The sequence below is a fragment of the Pseudophryne corroboree genome, chromosome 10 (genome assembly GCF_028390025.1).
Source record: "Pseudophryne corroboree isolate aPseCor3 chromosome 10, aPseCor3.hap2, whole genome shotgun sequence".
Lineage (NCBI taxonomy): Eukaryota > Metazoa > Chordata > Amphibia > Anura > Myobatrachidae > Pseudophryne > Pseudophryne corroboree.
The window spans coordinates 311390692-311405863 of NC_086453.1; the positions used below are offsets into that span (position 1 = coordinate 311390692).

The 15172-nt window shown below is 47.1% G+C and overlaps 1 protein-coding gene across 1 annotated transcript in view; it reads left to right on the forward strand.

Moving 5' to 3' along the window:
- LOC134965576 (nicotinamide N-methyltransferase-like) overlaps positions 1-15172 on the forward strand; it is a 74402-nt gene that overhangs the window by 25602 nt on the left and 33628 nt on the right. Inside the window, exon 2 of the mRNA XM_063941934.1 lies at positions 9722-9929. Coding sequence (XP_063798004.1) covers positions 9722-9929 — 208 coding nt within the window. The remainder of the gene's footprint in view (positions 1-9721; positions 9930-15172) is intronic.

Sequence of the window (15172 nt, forward strand, 5' to 3'; positions counted from 1 at the left end):
GGTAAAATTTATGGCAACACCTTCTAAAAGCTCTTTTAACCCCATCATTTAAAAGATTATTGAGGGCAGTCCTAGCTTTTTGAAGCTCTACCATGGTATCTTGGGGTCAAGACACATTTATGTTTCAGTTCTAACAGCCATATTTTAAATAACAGAGCATCTCTGTATACAAGCTTTCGTTTTTTAAGGAAAGTACCAAGTTCAATACATTTTCCTCGAATGACACAATATAGGGCCTCTAATACTTTAATATCGAGACAGGTGATACTTTGTCAATGACATTGTGGGAGACATAATCCCCCAAAGCATCTTCCCGCAGTAGCTGCTTATTGAATTTCCACTGCCACTGGTGAGGTGGTGGGTGGCGGAGGTGTAGACAGGGCTGGCAGCAGAAATCTTGGGGCCCGGTACAGTATATCCAGGGCCCTCTCAGATTCATATATATATATATATATATATATATATATATATTTATACACAATGGTAGAACCCAGCGCCTTCTGTGTTCAGTGATTTCTCAGTGAAAATTAAATCATAATATGCGTACCGCAACTCATGTGTATTCAGGCCTGTAGTGTAAAGCTGTATTTCTCCTGATCAGAACTTCTGGCTTTCCCAGTAACTCCGTGAATAGACCGTAAGGAGATTAAGAAAGCAAAGTGTAATATTGCATAGTGTAATATTGCAAAAACACTAGAAAGGTGTGCTCATATAAACATTTTTTTTAGATGTGGTAAATGGTTATGCAGCAGATTAAATAGTGCACCCAGTGTCAGATTTGAAGACAAGATGGTGTGCCCGCAGCCTTAGGTAGTTTAAAAATAAGTACTCTCAGGGCTTGGAATTCTTCCATATAATGGGTTCTTTTCTGACGTTCTTCTTCCGCAGTTCATAGTGGGAACCCTTAGTAATAGGATAAAATCTCCCAACAATGGGAAGAAAAGCCCATAGTGTAGTCATTTTTGAGGTTTTAATATAAACACATATAAAACAAACAAAATCTATAAATTGGACTTGTACAATACAAAATTGATATAAAAGCTTATCTGAGATCCTTATGGAGGAGTGGTTTTGTCTGTCTAACGCGTTTCGTCCTTTGGTAATTTTTTAGGACTTCATCAAGGAGTATACTTATATATTTATATATTATATATTATATATATATTAAAGTGCAATGGAATTTGCTGTGCTATATAAGAAACTGAAATAAATAAATAAAATAAAAATATATATATATATCCTTCTCCTCCACAAACACCACAGTCTGTATCTCGCTCTCTCCTTTCTCCCACACACCCCACAGCCTGTCTCTCCCCAATGACTCCATGTTGCATTCCCAGCTCCCCCACCCCATCCCAAACCCAGGCATATCCCTGGGACCCTTCTGATCCTTGGGGCTCTGTACAGGTGTCCTCTCCCCCCCCCCCCTTCCCCCCCCCCTGTCGCAGGCCCTGGGTGTAGAGTCAGGAAAATAGAAGCATGGTCAGACAAAGTAATTTGTAGTTTGAGAAGAACTGGGGGAGCCAGAGGAAGTATACAATGAGGGCTCTAGTGCCCAATTAAAATCAACTCCAACAGCTAAAACCCCCTCTAACTGATCCTCATTGAGCCCCAGAGATTTGCGTAGAAAGCTAGGTTAACCTTGGTTAGGCATATAGAGATTGACAAAGGAAAACATCTGACTTGCAATTGTAGCCTTAACTAACAGGAGCCGCACCCCATGCAGTAGTCGGGAACGCTTCTCAGGTATATTAAGGCCCTGTACATTATTCAAAAAATGGTTAACCTAGCCATAAGGGAAACCTACAAAAAGGTATCTGAGAGTCAGATGACTTGACCCACCCCCCAGAAGGTAAACTGCATCTGCATAAAGAGAAGGGAAAAGTGATAGAAGAGAAAGTAGGGCAAGGGTGTTAGAAAATAGGAAAGACAAGAGGACAGAAAAATTCAAGAAACGGATCAAAACAATAAGAAAAACATTAGCAATTATTATCAACAATGCAGATAACAGGATAATGTTGAAAAATAACTCTGTAAAAGAAGCCACGGAGTCCCCTAAAGGGTCCATGGACATCATATTTTCAACGGAGTATGGGGGAGGGGGGATGAGGGTAACTAGGGATGTAACTGTGGAAAGGGGGAACAGCAGTGCAGTGCCTGCTGCCATGCAGGTGTATTCCCATTGCTTACCTGTGGTCACACCCTCTCACTCGACGGACGCAGAGGTTTTAACGAACCAGGACCTCTGGACAAATCCAGAGCACAGATGTCTCCTCCCAGAAGCGGTCGGCAGTTAATCTAGAAAGGAGAGTGAGCCGGTTAAGAAGTATCCACTCTTTTTCACCAGAGAAGGGTATATGTCAGGGGTAGCAGCGACCTTCACCGGTTGGGTGAAAGTTCATCACAGGCTAAAAAGCCTCAGCTGTCCAATTTTCACGCACTCTCGCGTGCAGCGTGACTATGGGTTCTCACGTCCGTGAGCAAGCCCCTAGACCGGTGCTCGGGGGTAACGAACAGACACAGAATGATACTCACTTCAGACTCACTGGTCACCTTGATTGAAGTGGATATCTGCTTCTGTATAGGGAAGAAGAGCAGCCTCCCTAACTGCAAGCTTATCTAACTAAACAGCAAACAACTAACTTCTGCCAAACTTCACCTGCCGAACAATACAACAAATACAACTGAGACTCTACTATTTCTAGCTGTAACTGACATAGATCACACCATCAATGTACAACCACAATGCAACGAATCAGAATTGAATAATACCCCTGCGTGTTGATATAACACTGTATGGCCGGCTCCACTCACAGGTTAACAGGCACTATGGGTGATCCCCCTTTACGCGAGCGCAAATAGGGTTCTCTGTTGTGGACAGCCGTCCACTCCAGGTTAACGGGAAGTTGAGGCATGTGAAACGGGTCAGTTACTCCAAAGCCCCTCCAATCCCTTACAGTGTTCACAGCGCGGGAACCAGCCGGTCCCTCACACCCAGCCAGACGCAGATCCTCAGTAAGCTACCGCACAGGCTCACTCACTGCGGAACCTCATCTGGGCCAGGCCCTGCACACTGCAACCCTTTATCCTGAACCTTCAATGGATTATCTCACGCACCGGGCTAACAATTTACACAAATCCAAGATGGGTTCATCCCTGTTAAGATACAGACTTAAGCCTATGTGACGGCAGAGGCCGGAAACCTGGGTGTGAGCCCAGGCCGGAGGCCTGGAGGTGGGCAGAGGCCGGAGGCCTGGAGGTGGGCACAGGCCGGAGGCCTGGAGGTGGGGACAGGCATTAGGCCTGAAGGTGGGCACAGGCCCGGCGGGGCCTGACTACGTGAACACAGGCCGGAGGGGCCTGACTATACCCACAGGCCTAACACCTGAACCCTGGTGGCCTAGAGAGGTTTAGAGGTTAGTGCTGGTGGCCCAAGGCCGCCTACCCATGTTGCTGGAAGAGGCTGCGGTGGGGCACTTCGTCAGCTCTTTTTCGTACCACGCACCGCAGTCCTCTCCGGTCCTCAGCCGAGCAGGGAGGTCGGGTCGCCAGCCGCCATCTTCTGAACTCAGCCGCCGTCTTCTGGCTGGATCACGCCGGCCGCAGTCGTCTTCTGGATCCCGCCGCAGTCTTCGGGCTTGATCCCGCTGCTTCCGCCGCTTCTGGTGCTCTTCCTTCCTCAGGAGCTCTTCTCTGCTCCTTCTCCGATGACCTAATGTGCTCCCCCGCTCCACAGCGTCTAATATAAGATGCTGGGAGGGGGCGGAGCTATGACGCGGCAAGTCCCGATTGGTTGCCACACCGCGAGCACCAGATCGGGACTGCCGTGGCCTGATTGGATGAGCTTGAATCCTTTCAGATGCAAGCTCATCCAGACCCGTAGCCTGGTGCCGCTTCCACCTGCCGCCGCTGATCGAGGTCCCACGCCGGGGGTAAGTAAACCCCACTGATGCCAGACACCTTCTCACATAACACCAAGTGAAGTCTCACAGTTATGTGAAATAAATAATCAAGATAAGAAGTGTGCCTAAGCCATAAATGGGCAACATATAATAGGCAATTGTAGGCTAAACAAGATAGTAAACCTAAGGCTACAATATATGAGGAAGAAATTATAAAAATATAAACATACAGGCCACAATCGGTCAATGAAAACATAAAGGATACTCAGGTAGCCATTGCAATCTCAGATCAGGTAACATCTGTATCATCAGTTGTAGAGGTCTCACGTGGCCTGAGCCTGGAATTTCTGACTATCATTCAGGAATCCCTATGTGGCAGTGGGTCCTCTGGAGTATCTAGAGGGCCAAGCCAATAAGGAAGAGACAGAGAAGGCAGTCCAAGGAATTCACAAAAATGGGGTAAATCATCTGGCTCTTGAAGTATGAGGGATCTTCCTTCATGGAACACCTGGATACTGAGAGGAAAGCCCCATCTAAATTTAATATACCACTTCCTGAGTTCCTACATGAGGGGACGAAGCAGACGCCACTGCTGAAGGGTGTTCCAGGATAGGTCCTGATAAATCTGGACTGAATCACCATTAATGGTGATCGGCATCGCTTGTCAGGCCCCATTTAGGAGGTCCTCTTTAACTTTAAAATGATGTAGTTGGCAGATAATGTCCCAGAGTTTTTCTGATGGCATGCATTTGGGGCGAAGAGCACGATGGGCCTGCTCAAAGTGTATTCGAGCATCGGAGCAGCATCCATGAGTTCATTGAAAATCTTTGTAAGTGCATACTCAATACCAGGCTAGTTGACATCCTCCAGGACACCATGGATCCGCAAATTATTTCTGCGGTCCTGGTTATCAAAATTATCAAGGCGCCTCTGCATCCCCATCATCAGGCGAGATTGACGCCTAAGCAGGGAGCTCAGATTCTCAAATTAAGTGTCCACATCCTCTTTATGTTCCTCTAACAGCACTACCCTATCTGCAACTTGTGTGAGATCAGACTTAATAGAGGTGACATGACGTGGGTGTGAACTGTTTCCTGTATCCTCTTTTCCAGGAGTTGTAGGTCCTGTTTGATTTTCTGCCTTGTAGATAGGGACTGCAGGTGGTTTCATTTCTCATTGATATCTGGGCCTCCAATGGTGAGAGTGGGAGATAAGTGAGCCGACTGGTGAACAGGTGTAGAAGGACCATACAAGCTCCCCGAAGCCATGTGTGGAGACCTAGAGCACATATGGGTGGATGTTGAGGAGGCAACTCCAAATAAGGTACGAAAGGCAGAGTTAGGTGAATATTTGGCCGAAGTGGCAGCAGCTTTACTGTGCTATAGCTCCCCATGAGAGAGAAAGCAAATAGTGCCTAATTCAGACTTGGGGGTAAATTTACTAAGGTGGGAGGTTTTTAGAACTGGTGATGTTGCCCATAGCAACCAATCAGATTCTATCTATTATCTTCTAAAAGCAGCTAGATAAATGTTAAGTAGAATCTGATTGGTTGCTATGGGTAACATCACCAGTTCTAAAAAAAAACTCCCACCTTAGTAAATTTACCCCCTGATCGCAGCAGCAAACCTTTTCTCTAATGGGCAAAACCATGTGCACTGCAGGTGCGGCAAATATAGCATGTGCAGAGAGAGTTAGATTTGGGTGGGCTGTGTTCAAACTGAAATCTAGATTGCAGTGTAAAAATAAAAATAAAGCAGCCAGTATTTACTCAGAAACAAAATAACCCACCCAAATCTAAAACTCTCTGCACATGTTACATATGCCCCACCTGTACTGCACATGGTTTTGACCATTATAGAAAGATTTTGCTGCTGCGATCAGGTCTGAATTAGGCATGTAGATTCCAGTGGGACGATTAGTAGAATATCAATAGGCACAGCACTGGTAAGGTGTCACATCCCAGCAGGTTCCCCTCAGCATGGTGTCATTAAACCATAGCCAGCTGTATCAAGGCATGAGGTCTCAGGCATTCAGAAACCCACTCCGAATTCAAGGCATATGTTTACAACACCATGGGATGGTGACAAAAATCAAATATAGGATGAAAGCAAGACAAACAGTATATTCAACAGTAGAAATACACAACAACACCATCAAGGGAGGTCACTATGCGCTTCTGACAGTAGCTGCAGGAGCATTAAGATGGTGGCACAGAATGCAGCTATATAGCAGAAATCCCAAAGCAACACAGGGGCACAGGACCCTCCAGATAGGTAAGACAGCAGTCTCTCTGGAATGGGTGCAATCACTGCATGGGTGTAAAACAGAGAGCCCAGAAGTGTAGATTTATACCAGAGAAAACAGTAATCAGCAATCTGGGAACAGTGGTGCAGCTTACCATTTGCCAATAGTAGTGCCACACAGGAATCATAGAGGGGGCTTACCCCGGGGACTGTAACCCCACAGCTGCAAGAACTGGAGTATATCAAGCTGGAGTTACCTTGCTCCAAGATGACAGCTTCTAGAGTCTCGGGTCCGGGTACCTGTGCAGGCAGAGCACCTCTTAACCTGGCAGGGCAGGTAGACCGGGTGTCCAGCGGCAGAACAGGAAGGCCAGGAGGAGAAAAAATGAGGGCCGGGGGCTCACCAGAATCAAATCGCGGAGGTCCGGGATACGGCGGGATCTGCAACAAAATCGAGGACCTGGCTTCCGAAACACAACTAGGCCTCAACTCTGGAAAGACATGGGGAGCGGCTGGATGCTCATTGGAGGGTCCCCCATTGGTGTAGGAGGTCAGGTGTAGCTGAGGGAGCAGGAGAGAGGACACAGGGTGCCCCCACACAGCCGGGTAAGATGGCAGTAGTAGGAACTCCCGAAAAAACACATCTGGCTCGATGAACAGCTAGGCCACACACCCTTTATGTCAGAGCTGGATTAAGACTTTGGGGGGCCCGGGGTACTTAGGACAGGGGGGCCCTGAGGTCTAACATTAAAACCATAATACAAATATATACATAAACAGAGAGTGTGTGCGCATGTGTGCGCCCTGACAGTTGTATATGTGCGGCACTCAAGAAGACTTGTAATAAAAGATTCTTAGTCCCGTTGATGTCAACGTTTCAGAACTTTTTACTTATGTTCTTTTACTTATGTTCTTTTGTCAGGATGCTGACGCAAGAACATAAGTAAAAAGTTCTGAAACATTGACATCAACGGGACATAAGGTGGGTACACACTGGCCGATATATCGGCCGTCTCTTGAACGGCCGATATATCGCGGGTCCATCGGCCAGTGTGTACGGCCGATACGTCTGTGAACTCCCTTGTTCACAGATGTATTGCGTCGGCCCCGCAGCACAGCCGACGGCCAATATATCTACCAATATATTGGCGCGTTGCTGTGTGTGTACGGGCGGGCGGTCGGCCGACCACCCGTACACATGCTGCGGCGGCCGGCGGTGATTGACAGCTGAACTGGGCGGGCGTGTGTACACGCCCACCCAGTTCATGACGTCAGTCCCCGCCGGATCAGGCAGTGTGTATGCTCAACACACTGCCCGATCTGTCCATAGATATATCTGCCAATCAATTGATCGGCAGATATATCTACCAGTGTGTACCCACCTTAAGAGTCTTTTATTACAAGTTGTGTGGCATGCCGCCCTGGTGGATCTACTTGCCGGCCAGAGCTCGGCATTGGGAGGCATCAGTGCAAGTTTATTACAGTACAAGGCAGCTGGGAATGCCACCTTACAGTATACATACATATATATATATATATATATATATATATGTACACACACACACATATATATATATATATATATATATATATACATACACACACATATATATATATAAACACACGTGTGTATATATATATATATATATATATATATACTAGCGTGTACGGCGGCACTCAGGTCAGAAAAACGACAGGACACACAGCCTCTGGTTTGGCAAACCAGAGGCTGTGTGTCCTGTCGTTTTTCTGACCTGAGTGCCGCCGTACACGCTAGTATCTATTGGGAAGCTATTTCAGTCTCCTTCACGGAAGGCAACGGGCGAAGGTATTTAACTTTTATGCGGAGATGTGCCGAACTCAACGAATCTATATATATATATATATATATAAGCAGCCATTCCATTCCATACAGCGGCACTCGGAGTCTGGTTTAAAAGGTGCAATAAAGTGCTTTTAATCGGTCATGGTAACAATTTGCAATCCAACGTTTCGGGGTGTATCCCACCCCTTTGTCAAGGTGAGCAAACGAAAAGTCTTTTCGTTTGCTCACCTTGACAAAGGGGTGGGATACACCCCGAAACGTTGGATTGCAAATTGTTACCATGACCGATTAAAAGCACTTTATTGCACCTTTTAAACCAGACTCCGAGTGCCGCTGTATGGAATGGAATGGCTGCTTGTAATGAATTTTCAGAGGGCACCGGAGCACAGTAGTACAAATAGGTGAGTGCCGATCCGTTTGCATCAACTATATATATATATATATATATACATACATACACACACGTGTGTGTGTGTGTGTGTGTGTGTGTGTGTGTGTGTGTGTGTGTATGTATATATATATATATATATATATATATATAAAAACCAGTACATAATACAGCCAGCCTTACGTTTTTTATGTACTTTTGTTCCTGGCAGGCTGCACAGCCACAGATAATCTTCTGCCTAGGAGTGCTGGCTGAGACTCGGTGCTGGCTGCTGCCTCCACGCGCTGTCCTCCTTCTTCCCTGCAGCCTGCGCGCCTAGCCAATGACTGAGCCGCAGGCTGCTGCTCCTCAGATTATTGGACAGCAGAGCCGTCGCTCAGCTGTCCTTCTCTTTACAGTCACTCCCTGCGTGAGGCCGCGGCGCCAGCCTTTTCAATACAGTGGAGCCGGGAGCCAGAGCCATCAGGGACAGCAATCGATGAGCTGTCCTGCGGCTACGCGTGGCGCCGGCTCCAGGGAGCGCAGCGCAATACCGCAGATCGGAACACAGATCCGATCTGCGGTGGGGGGCCCTTTTAAAAACGGGGGCCTGGGGTACTTATCCCCGGGGCCACCCTCTTAATCCGGCTCTGCTTTATGTGTATTTGTATAAACTTCCATCTCAGAAGAGGTTCAGAACACTGAGGGTACGAACGGGGCATCTGCGTAATAGTTTCCTCCCATCTGCGGTACGAATGCTGTGTGGTGTAAATGTATATTCTTATTTGATGGTAACATGGTGAGTTTTATTGTGTCTATTTTCTTTTGTACCATGGATCGATGCTTCACTGTACTGGTGTGTCTTGTACAATGTAATTTCATATGTCAAACTTGTTTTGCTGATGACAATAAACTTGTATTCGTATTTGTAGCCGACGTGCTTTCCTATCTGTTGTGTTATTGTAGAAATTAAGAATTATGGGGGTTATTCAGGTTTGTTAGCAATCCAAAAAAGTCAGCATTTGGCCAACACCATGTTGCACTGCAGGTGGGGCAGATGTAACATGTGCAGAGTTAGATTTGGGTGGGTGATATTGTTTCTGTGCACAGTAAATATTGTCTGCTTTATTTTCACACTGCAATTTAGATTTCTGTTTGAACACACCCCACCCAAATCTAACTCTCTCTGCACATGTTACATCTGCCCCACCTGCAGTGCAACATGGTTTTGCCCAAATGCAAACTTTTTTGTGTTGCTAACAAACCTGAAAAAGGCCCAAAGTTGTTAGAGGTGTATTGGTTAGAATGTCAGTCAGAAGCCAATGACATCATCAACTGCAAAGTAGAGATGTGCTTTGTAATCATTTGCCTTCTCTCCCCACAGCTAATATCAAAGGAGAGGTTGCACTTGATGTCTGCATCGGTCCCGTAGTTTTGTTTCTGAACTCTGCCTGTGAATTTTTTAAAGACATCTACTTACTGAAGTTCAAGGAGAGCTGCTCTATGGAAGTGAACAGATGGCTGAACACACGTACAGGAGCGTTCAATTGGTCTCATACATCAGCCTTTGTCTCAGAACTAGAAGGAAAATAGTTAAGTATCTCTGCAAACATCTGGATGTCTCTTATCCTGCGATTCAAACACTACTTTTAATTAGCACAAAAACAATATACTGAAATGTATATTTATATTAACAAAAAACAGTTCTAATATGCATTCAGAGTTTTTTACATCGGTCAGAGTTTTTTGTGACTTGCGTTTAAAGTTTTATTAACTTCATTTTTTACATGTAAGTCTTAATGATTAATATACACCTCAAAAGTTGTTGATGATCATTTTTATAGATATAGATTTTGAGATAGATATATATATATATATATATATATATATAACAGGGGCGGATTGGGATCGAACACCAGGCCGGGAAATTTATGGAAGCAGCCCTAATGGGGTGTGGAGTCAGAGGGGGAGGGGCCTGTCAAGAGGGCGGGGTCACTCCTCAGAGGTCCTAATTCTGAAATAGACACAGTTGGGGCTAGGGATGGACATCGAAAGCAAAACATCATTTGATGGCAATGCTCCACCATTGAAACTTTCGATGCAATGGTTACTAACCATCACATCAAAAGTATTCGATGGTGAAAACTATTTATATGACTAGTTCATGCGCAAAAGCCTGCATTTTCGTTTACAATGTGGGGATCGGGGGCAGGGCCAGACTCTGAGCAACATATTACTTTATCACTGGACATTGTGTGTATAATATACATATATAATATACATACACAATGCCCAATGATGAAGTAACATTGCCCCCTCAGTGCCAAATATATAATGCCCCCACTGTGCCAGATATACAATGCCCCCACTGTGCCAGATATGCAATGCCCCCACAGTGCCAGATATGCAATTCCCCCACAGTGCCAGATATACAATGCCCCCACAGTGCCAGATACATTGCCCCCACTGTGCCAGATATGCAATGCCCCCACAGTGCCAGATATGCAATGCCCCCACAGTGCCAGATATGCAATGCCCCCACAGTGCCAGATATACAATGCCCCCACTGTGTCAGATATACAATGCCCCCACAGTGCCAGAGATACATTGCCCCCACTGTGCCAGATATACAATGCCCCCACAGTGCCAGATACGCAATGCCCTCACAGTGCCAGATACGCAATGCCCCCACAGTGCCAGATATGCAATTCCCCCACAGTGCCAGATATACAATGCCCCCACAGTGCCAGATACATTGCCCCCACTGTGCCAGATATGCAATGCCCCCACAGTGCCAGATATGCAATGCCCTCACAGTGCCAGATATGCAATGCCCCCACAGTGCCAGATATACAATGCCCCCACTGTGTCAGATATACAATGCCCCCACAGTGCCAGAGATACATTGCCCCCACAGTGCCAGATATACAATGCCCCCACAGTGCCAGATACGCAATGCCCTCACAGTGCCAGATACGCAATGCCCCCACAGTGCCAGATATGCAATGCCCCCACAGTGCCAGATATACATTGCCCCCACAGTGCCAGATATACAATGCCCCCACTGTGTCAGATATACAATGCCCCCACTGTGTCAGATATACATTGCCCCCACTGTGCCAGATATACATTGCCCCCACAGTGCCAGATATACAATGCCCCCACTGTGTCAGATATACAATGCTCCCACTGTGTCAGATATACAATGCCCCCACTGTGCCAGATATACAACTCCCCCACAGTGCCAGATATACAATGCCCCCCTGTGGCAGATATACAATGCCCCCACTGTGTCAGATATACAATGCCCCCACTGTGCCAGATATACAACTCCCCCACAGTGCCAGATATACAATGCCCCCCTGTGGCAGATATACATTGCCCCCACAGTGCCAGATATACAATTCCCCCACTGTGTCAGATATACAATGCCCCCCTGTGACAGATATACATTGTCCCACTGTGCGCTCATTGCCCCCCACCCCTTACCGCTGGCTCTGTTTCTTCTATGTGAGGGGCGGAGAGCGCAGCATAGCGTCTCTCTTGCCCCTCAATTCTCTTTGATGCCCGGTCTCACTCAACAACGGCGACGGGGTCAATCTGAAATGATGCGCCGGTTCGTTAGCCAATCAGAGCTCGCGGACCGGCAGCCAATCAGGAGCCGCGGCTGCTGGTCCATGAGCTCTGATTGGCTAGTAAACCGGTGCCTTATTCAGATTGACCGCGCCGCCACCGATGGAGAGTTATAGGCCCTACACACTGGCCGATATTTTGAAAGATATGAACGATCTCGTTCATAAATGAACGAGAACTCATTCATATCTTTCAGTGTGGAGACTTAAGCGATGAACGATGCGCGTCCCCGCGCTCGTTCATCGCTGGTCTCCCGTCGGCTGTGCATGCAGGCCAATATGGACGATCTTGTCCATATTTGTCTGCACTTCAATGCAGCCGCGTGACGGGGGGAGAGAAGAAACTTCACTCCCCCCGTCACTGCCCCCCCCCCCCCCCCCGCTGACGGGTCGCTCGTTGGCCGTATCCGCCGTCGGGCAGCTCGGCGGCGTATCGGCCAGTGAGTAGGGCCCCTTAGACTGGGCATCCAAGAGAATTGAGGGGCAGGAGAGGCGCTGCGCTCTCCTCCCCTCACACAGAACGAAGCCAGCGGAATGCAGTATTGTGGACGACCCGGCGGTACGGCGTACCGGCTGGGAATTTCTTACAATAATGTGGATGGCAACTTGCTCAGTGCACGGTTTGCTTTGCTGTCTCACATGGGACCAATTCCGATGATTATGGTGTGGAGTTTGCATGTTCTTTCCATGGTTTTTGTGTTTTCTCTTGGGTTTTTCCCACAGTCCAAAACATACTCAAGCAAAGACTTTGTCCATAGCCCTCCTAAATTATTCCCCCTGATCAGTGGTGGTGTATAGCTTGGGTGATATAAAGATCAGTGACGTCACTCTGTCTCCTCTGAATCCTCCTGAGCTCCGAGTGTCTGTGGCTTCTGCTGCTGCAGGGTAAGGTCTGGGATCTGATTGGCTCTCTGAGTCAGTGAGAGCCAATCAGAGCTTGCAGTGGGCCCTGTTGCCTAGCAGCAGCCTAGAGAGGGGAGGGGATGAGGGGACTGGCTGAGCAGGCTCATGTCTGAAACAGACAGCCTCCAACGGACTTAGGAAGTTTCCCTGATAGACACAGCAGCAAGGGGAGGCATAGCTATTTGGAATTAGAAAAAAACAAGCCACCATCGGAAGACCATCTAATGACTATCATTCGATGGTGAAAAACATCGGGAGGCCACCATTAAATGCTAAAAACACTACCATCGAAACGAAAACATCGATGGTTCGGAAACATCGACCATCGATGTCCATCCCTAGTTGGGGCCTCCTTTGCTTTACGTTAGCTAATGTTTACCTGCGACTTTATGCATATGCTGCTACAATGCCCTTCCCTGATGTACATCTGTACATCTGTATATACAAGGACTGATATGCCCACATTCAGTGTCTACTGACACTGCTGTCATGCCTTTAATCTACTTCTCATTTTATTGATTTTTCATTCTACAAACCCCTTTTTTTAACCTTATATGTTTCAAAGTACACGGAGGAGGAGCACACACTACATACAGCACATTTTCCCGCCTGACCCGAAAACCCGAACGTGGCAAAACGTCATCATCTCGCTGTCGGATTCTCACGGGATTTGGATTCCATATAAGGAGCCGCACGTCGCGGTCATTTTCACTCCAGTCTCGGAGAGTGTATTGAGAGGACGTGTCCTCAGTGTTCAGTGTCTGTGTGGGAGCGGGGAAAGTGGGGTGGCGAGTCTTGTGCTGTGTTGTGCTGCTCAGTCCAGTCCAGTGTAGTCACAGTGTTAGTGTCCTCTGCTGCCATATATCCAGTGTAGCTGTATAAAGTGGTGCTGTGTTGTGCTGTCCAGTCCAGTGTAGTCAGTGTATTGTGCTGCATCAGTCCAGCCAGTCACAGTGTTGGTGTCCTCTGCTGCCATATATCCAGTGTAGCTGTATAAAGTGGTGCTGTGTTGTGCTCTCCAGTCCAGTGTAGTCAGTGTATTGTGCTGCATCAGTCCAGCCAGTCACAGTGTTGGTGTCCTCTGCTGCCATATATCAAGTGTAGCTGTATAAAGTGGTGTTGCGTTGTGCTGCATCAGACCAGTGGTAGTGTCCTGCCTCATCAGATATTCCAGTGACGAGGCAGTCACAGTGGTATACGCTGCTGCTATATGTCCACTGCTGCCGTATAATAATTATAAAAACAACCACAAGTCCCTTACAGTGTTGTTGTGTTGTGCTGCATCAGACCAGTGGTAGTGTCCTGTTGATCAGTCATTCCAGTCATTCCTGTGCTGCATATTGTCTCATATAACTCCCAAAAAATAATGGAGAGCAAAAATTTTGAGGATAAAATAAAAATAGGGAAAGATCAAGAAGAACCACTTCCTCCTAGTGCTGAAGCTGCTGCCACTAGCCATGACATAGACGATGAAATGCCATCAACGTCGTCTGCCAAGGCCGATACCCAATGTGATAATCCAAAAAGCCAAAGTTCAATAAAAAGAACCAAAAAAAGAAATTGAAATGGTCTGAGGAGAAACGTAAACTTGCCAATATGCCATTTACGACACGGAGTGGCAAGGAACGGCTGAGGCCCTGGCCTATGTTCATGGCTAGTGGTTCGGCTTCACATGACGATGGAAGCCCTCATCCTCCCGCTAGAAAAATTAAAAGAGTTAAGCTGGCAAAAGCACAGCAAAGAACTGTGCGTTCTGAGATGGTATCATAAATCCCCAAGGAGAGTGTGTCGGCAGTTGCGATGCCTGGCCTTCCCAACACTGGGCAGGAAGAGGGGGCTCCTTCCACCATTTGCATGCCCCCTGCAAGTGCTGGAAGGAGCACCCACAGTCCAGTTCCTGATATTCAAATTGAAGATGTCACTGTTGAAGTACACCAGGATGAGGATATGGGTGTTGCTGGCGCTGAGGAGGAAGTTAACGATGAAGATTCTAATGGTGATGTGGTTTGTTTAAGTCAGGCACCGGGGGAGACACCTGTTGTCCTTGGGATGAAGAAGCCCATTGTGATGCCTGGGCAAACTACAAAAAAAGCCACCTCTTCGGTGTGGAATTATTTCTCAACAAATCCGGACAAAAGGTGTCAAGCCATCTGTTGCCTCTGTCAATCTGTAAAAAGTAGGGGTAAGTATGTTAACCACCGAAGAACATCCTCCCTTATACGTCACCTGCTGCGCATTCATCAGAAGTCAGTGTCAAGTTGTGAAACTTTGGGTAAGAGTGTAAGCAGTCCACTGACACC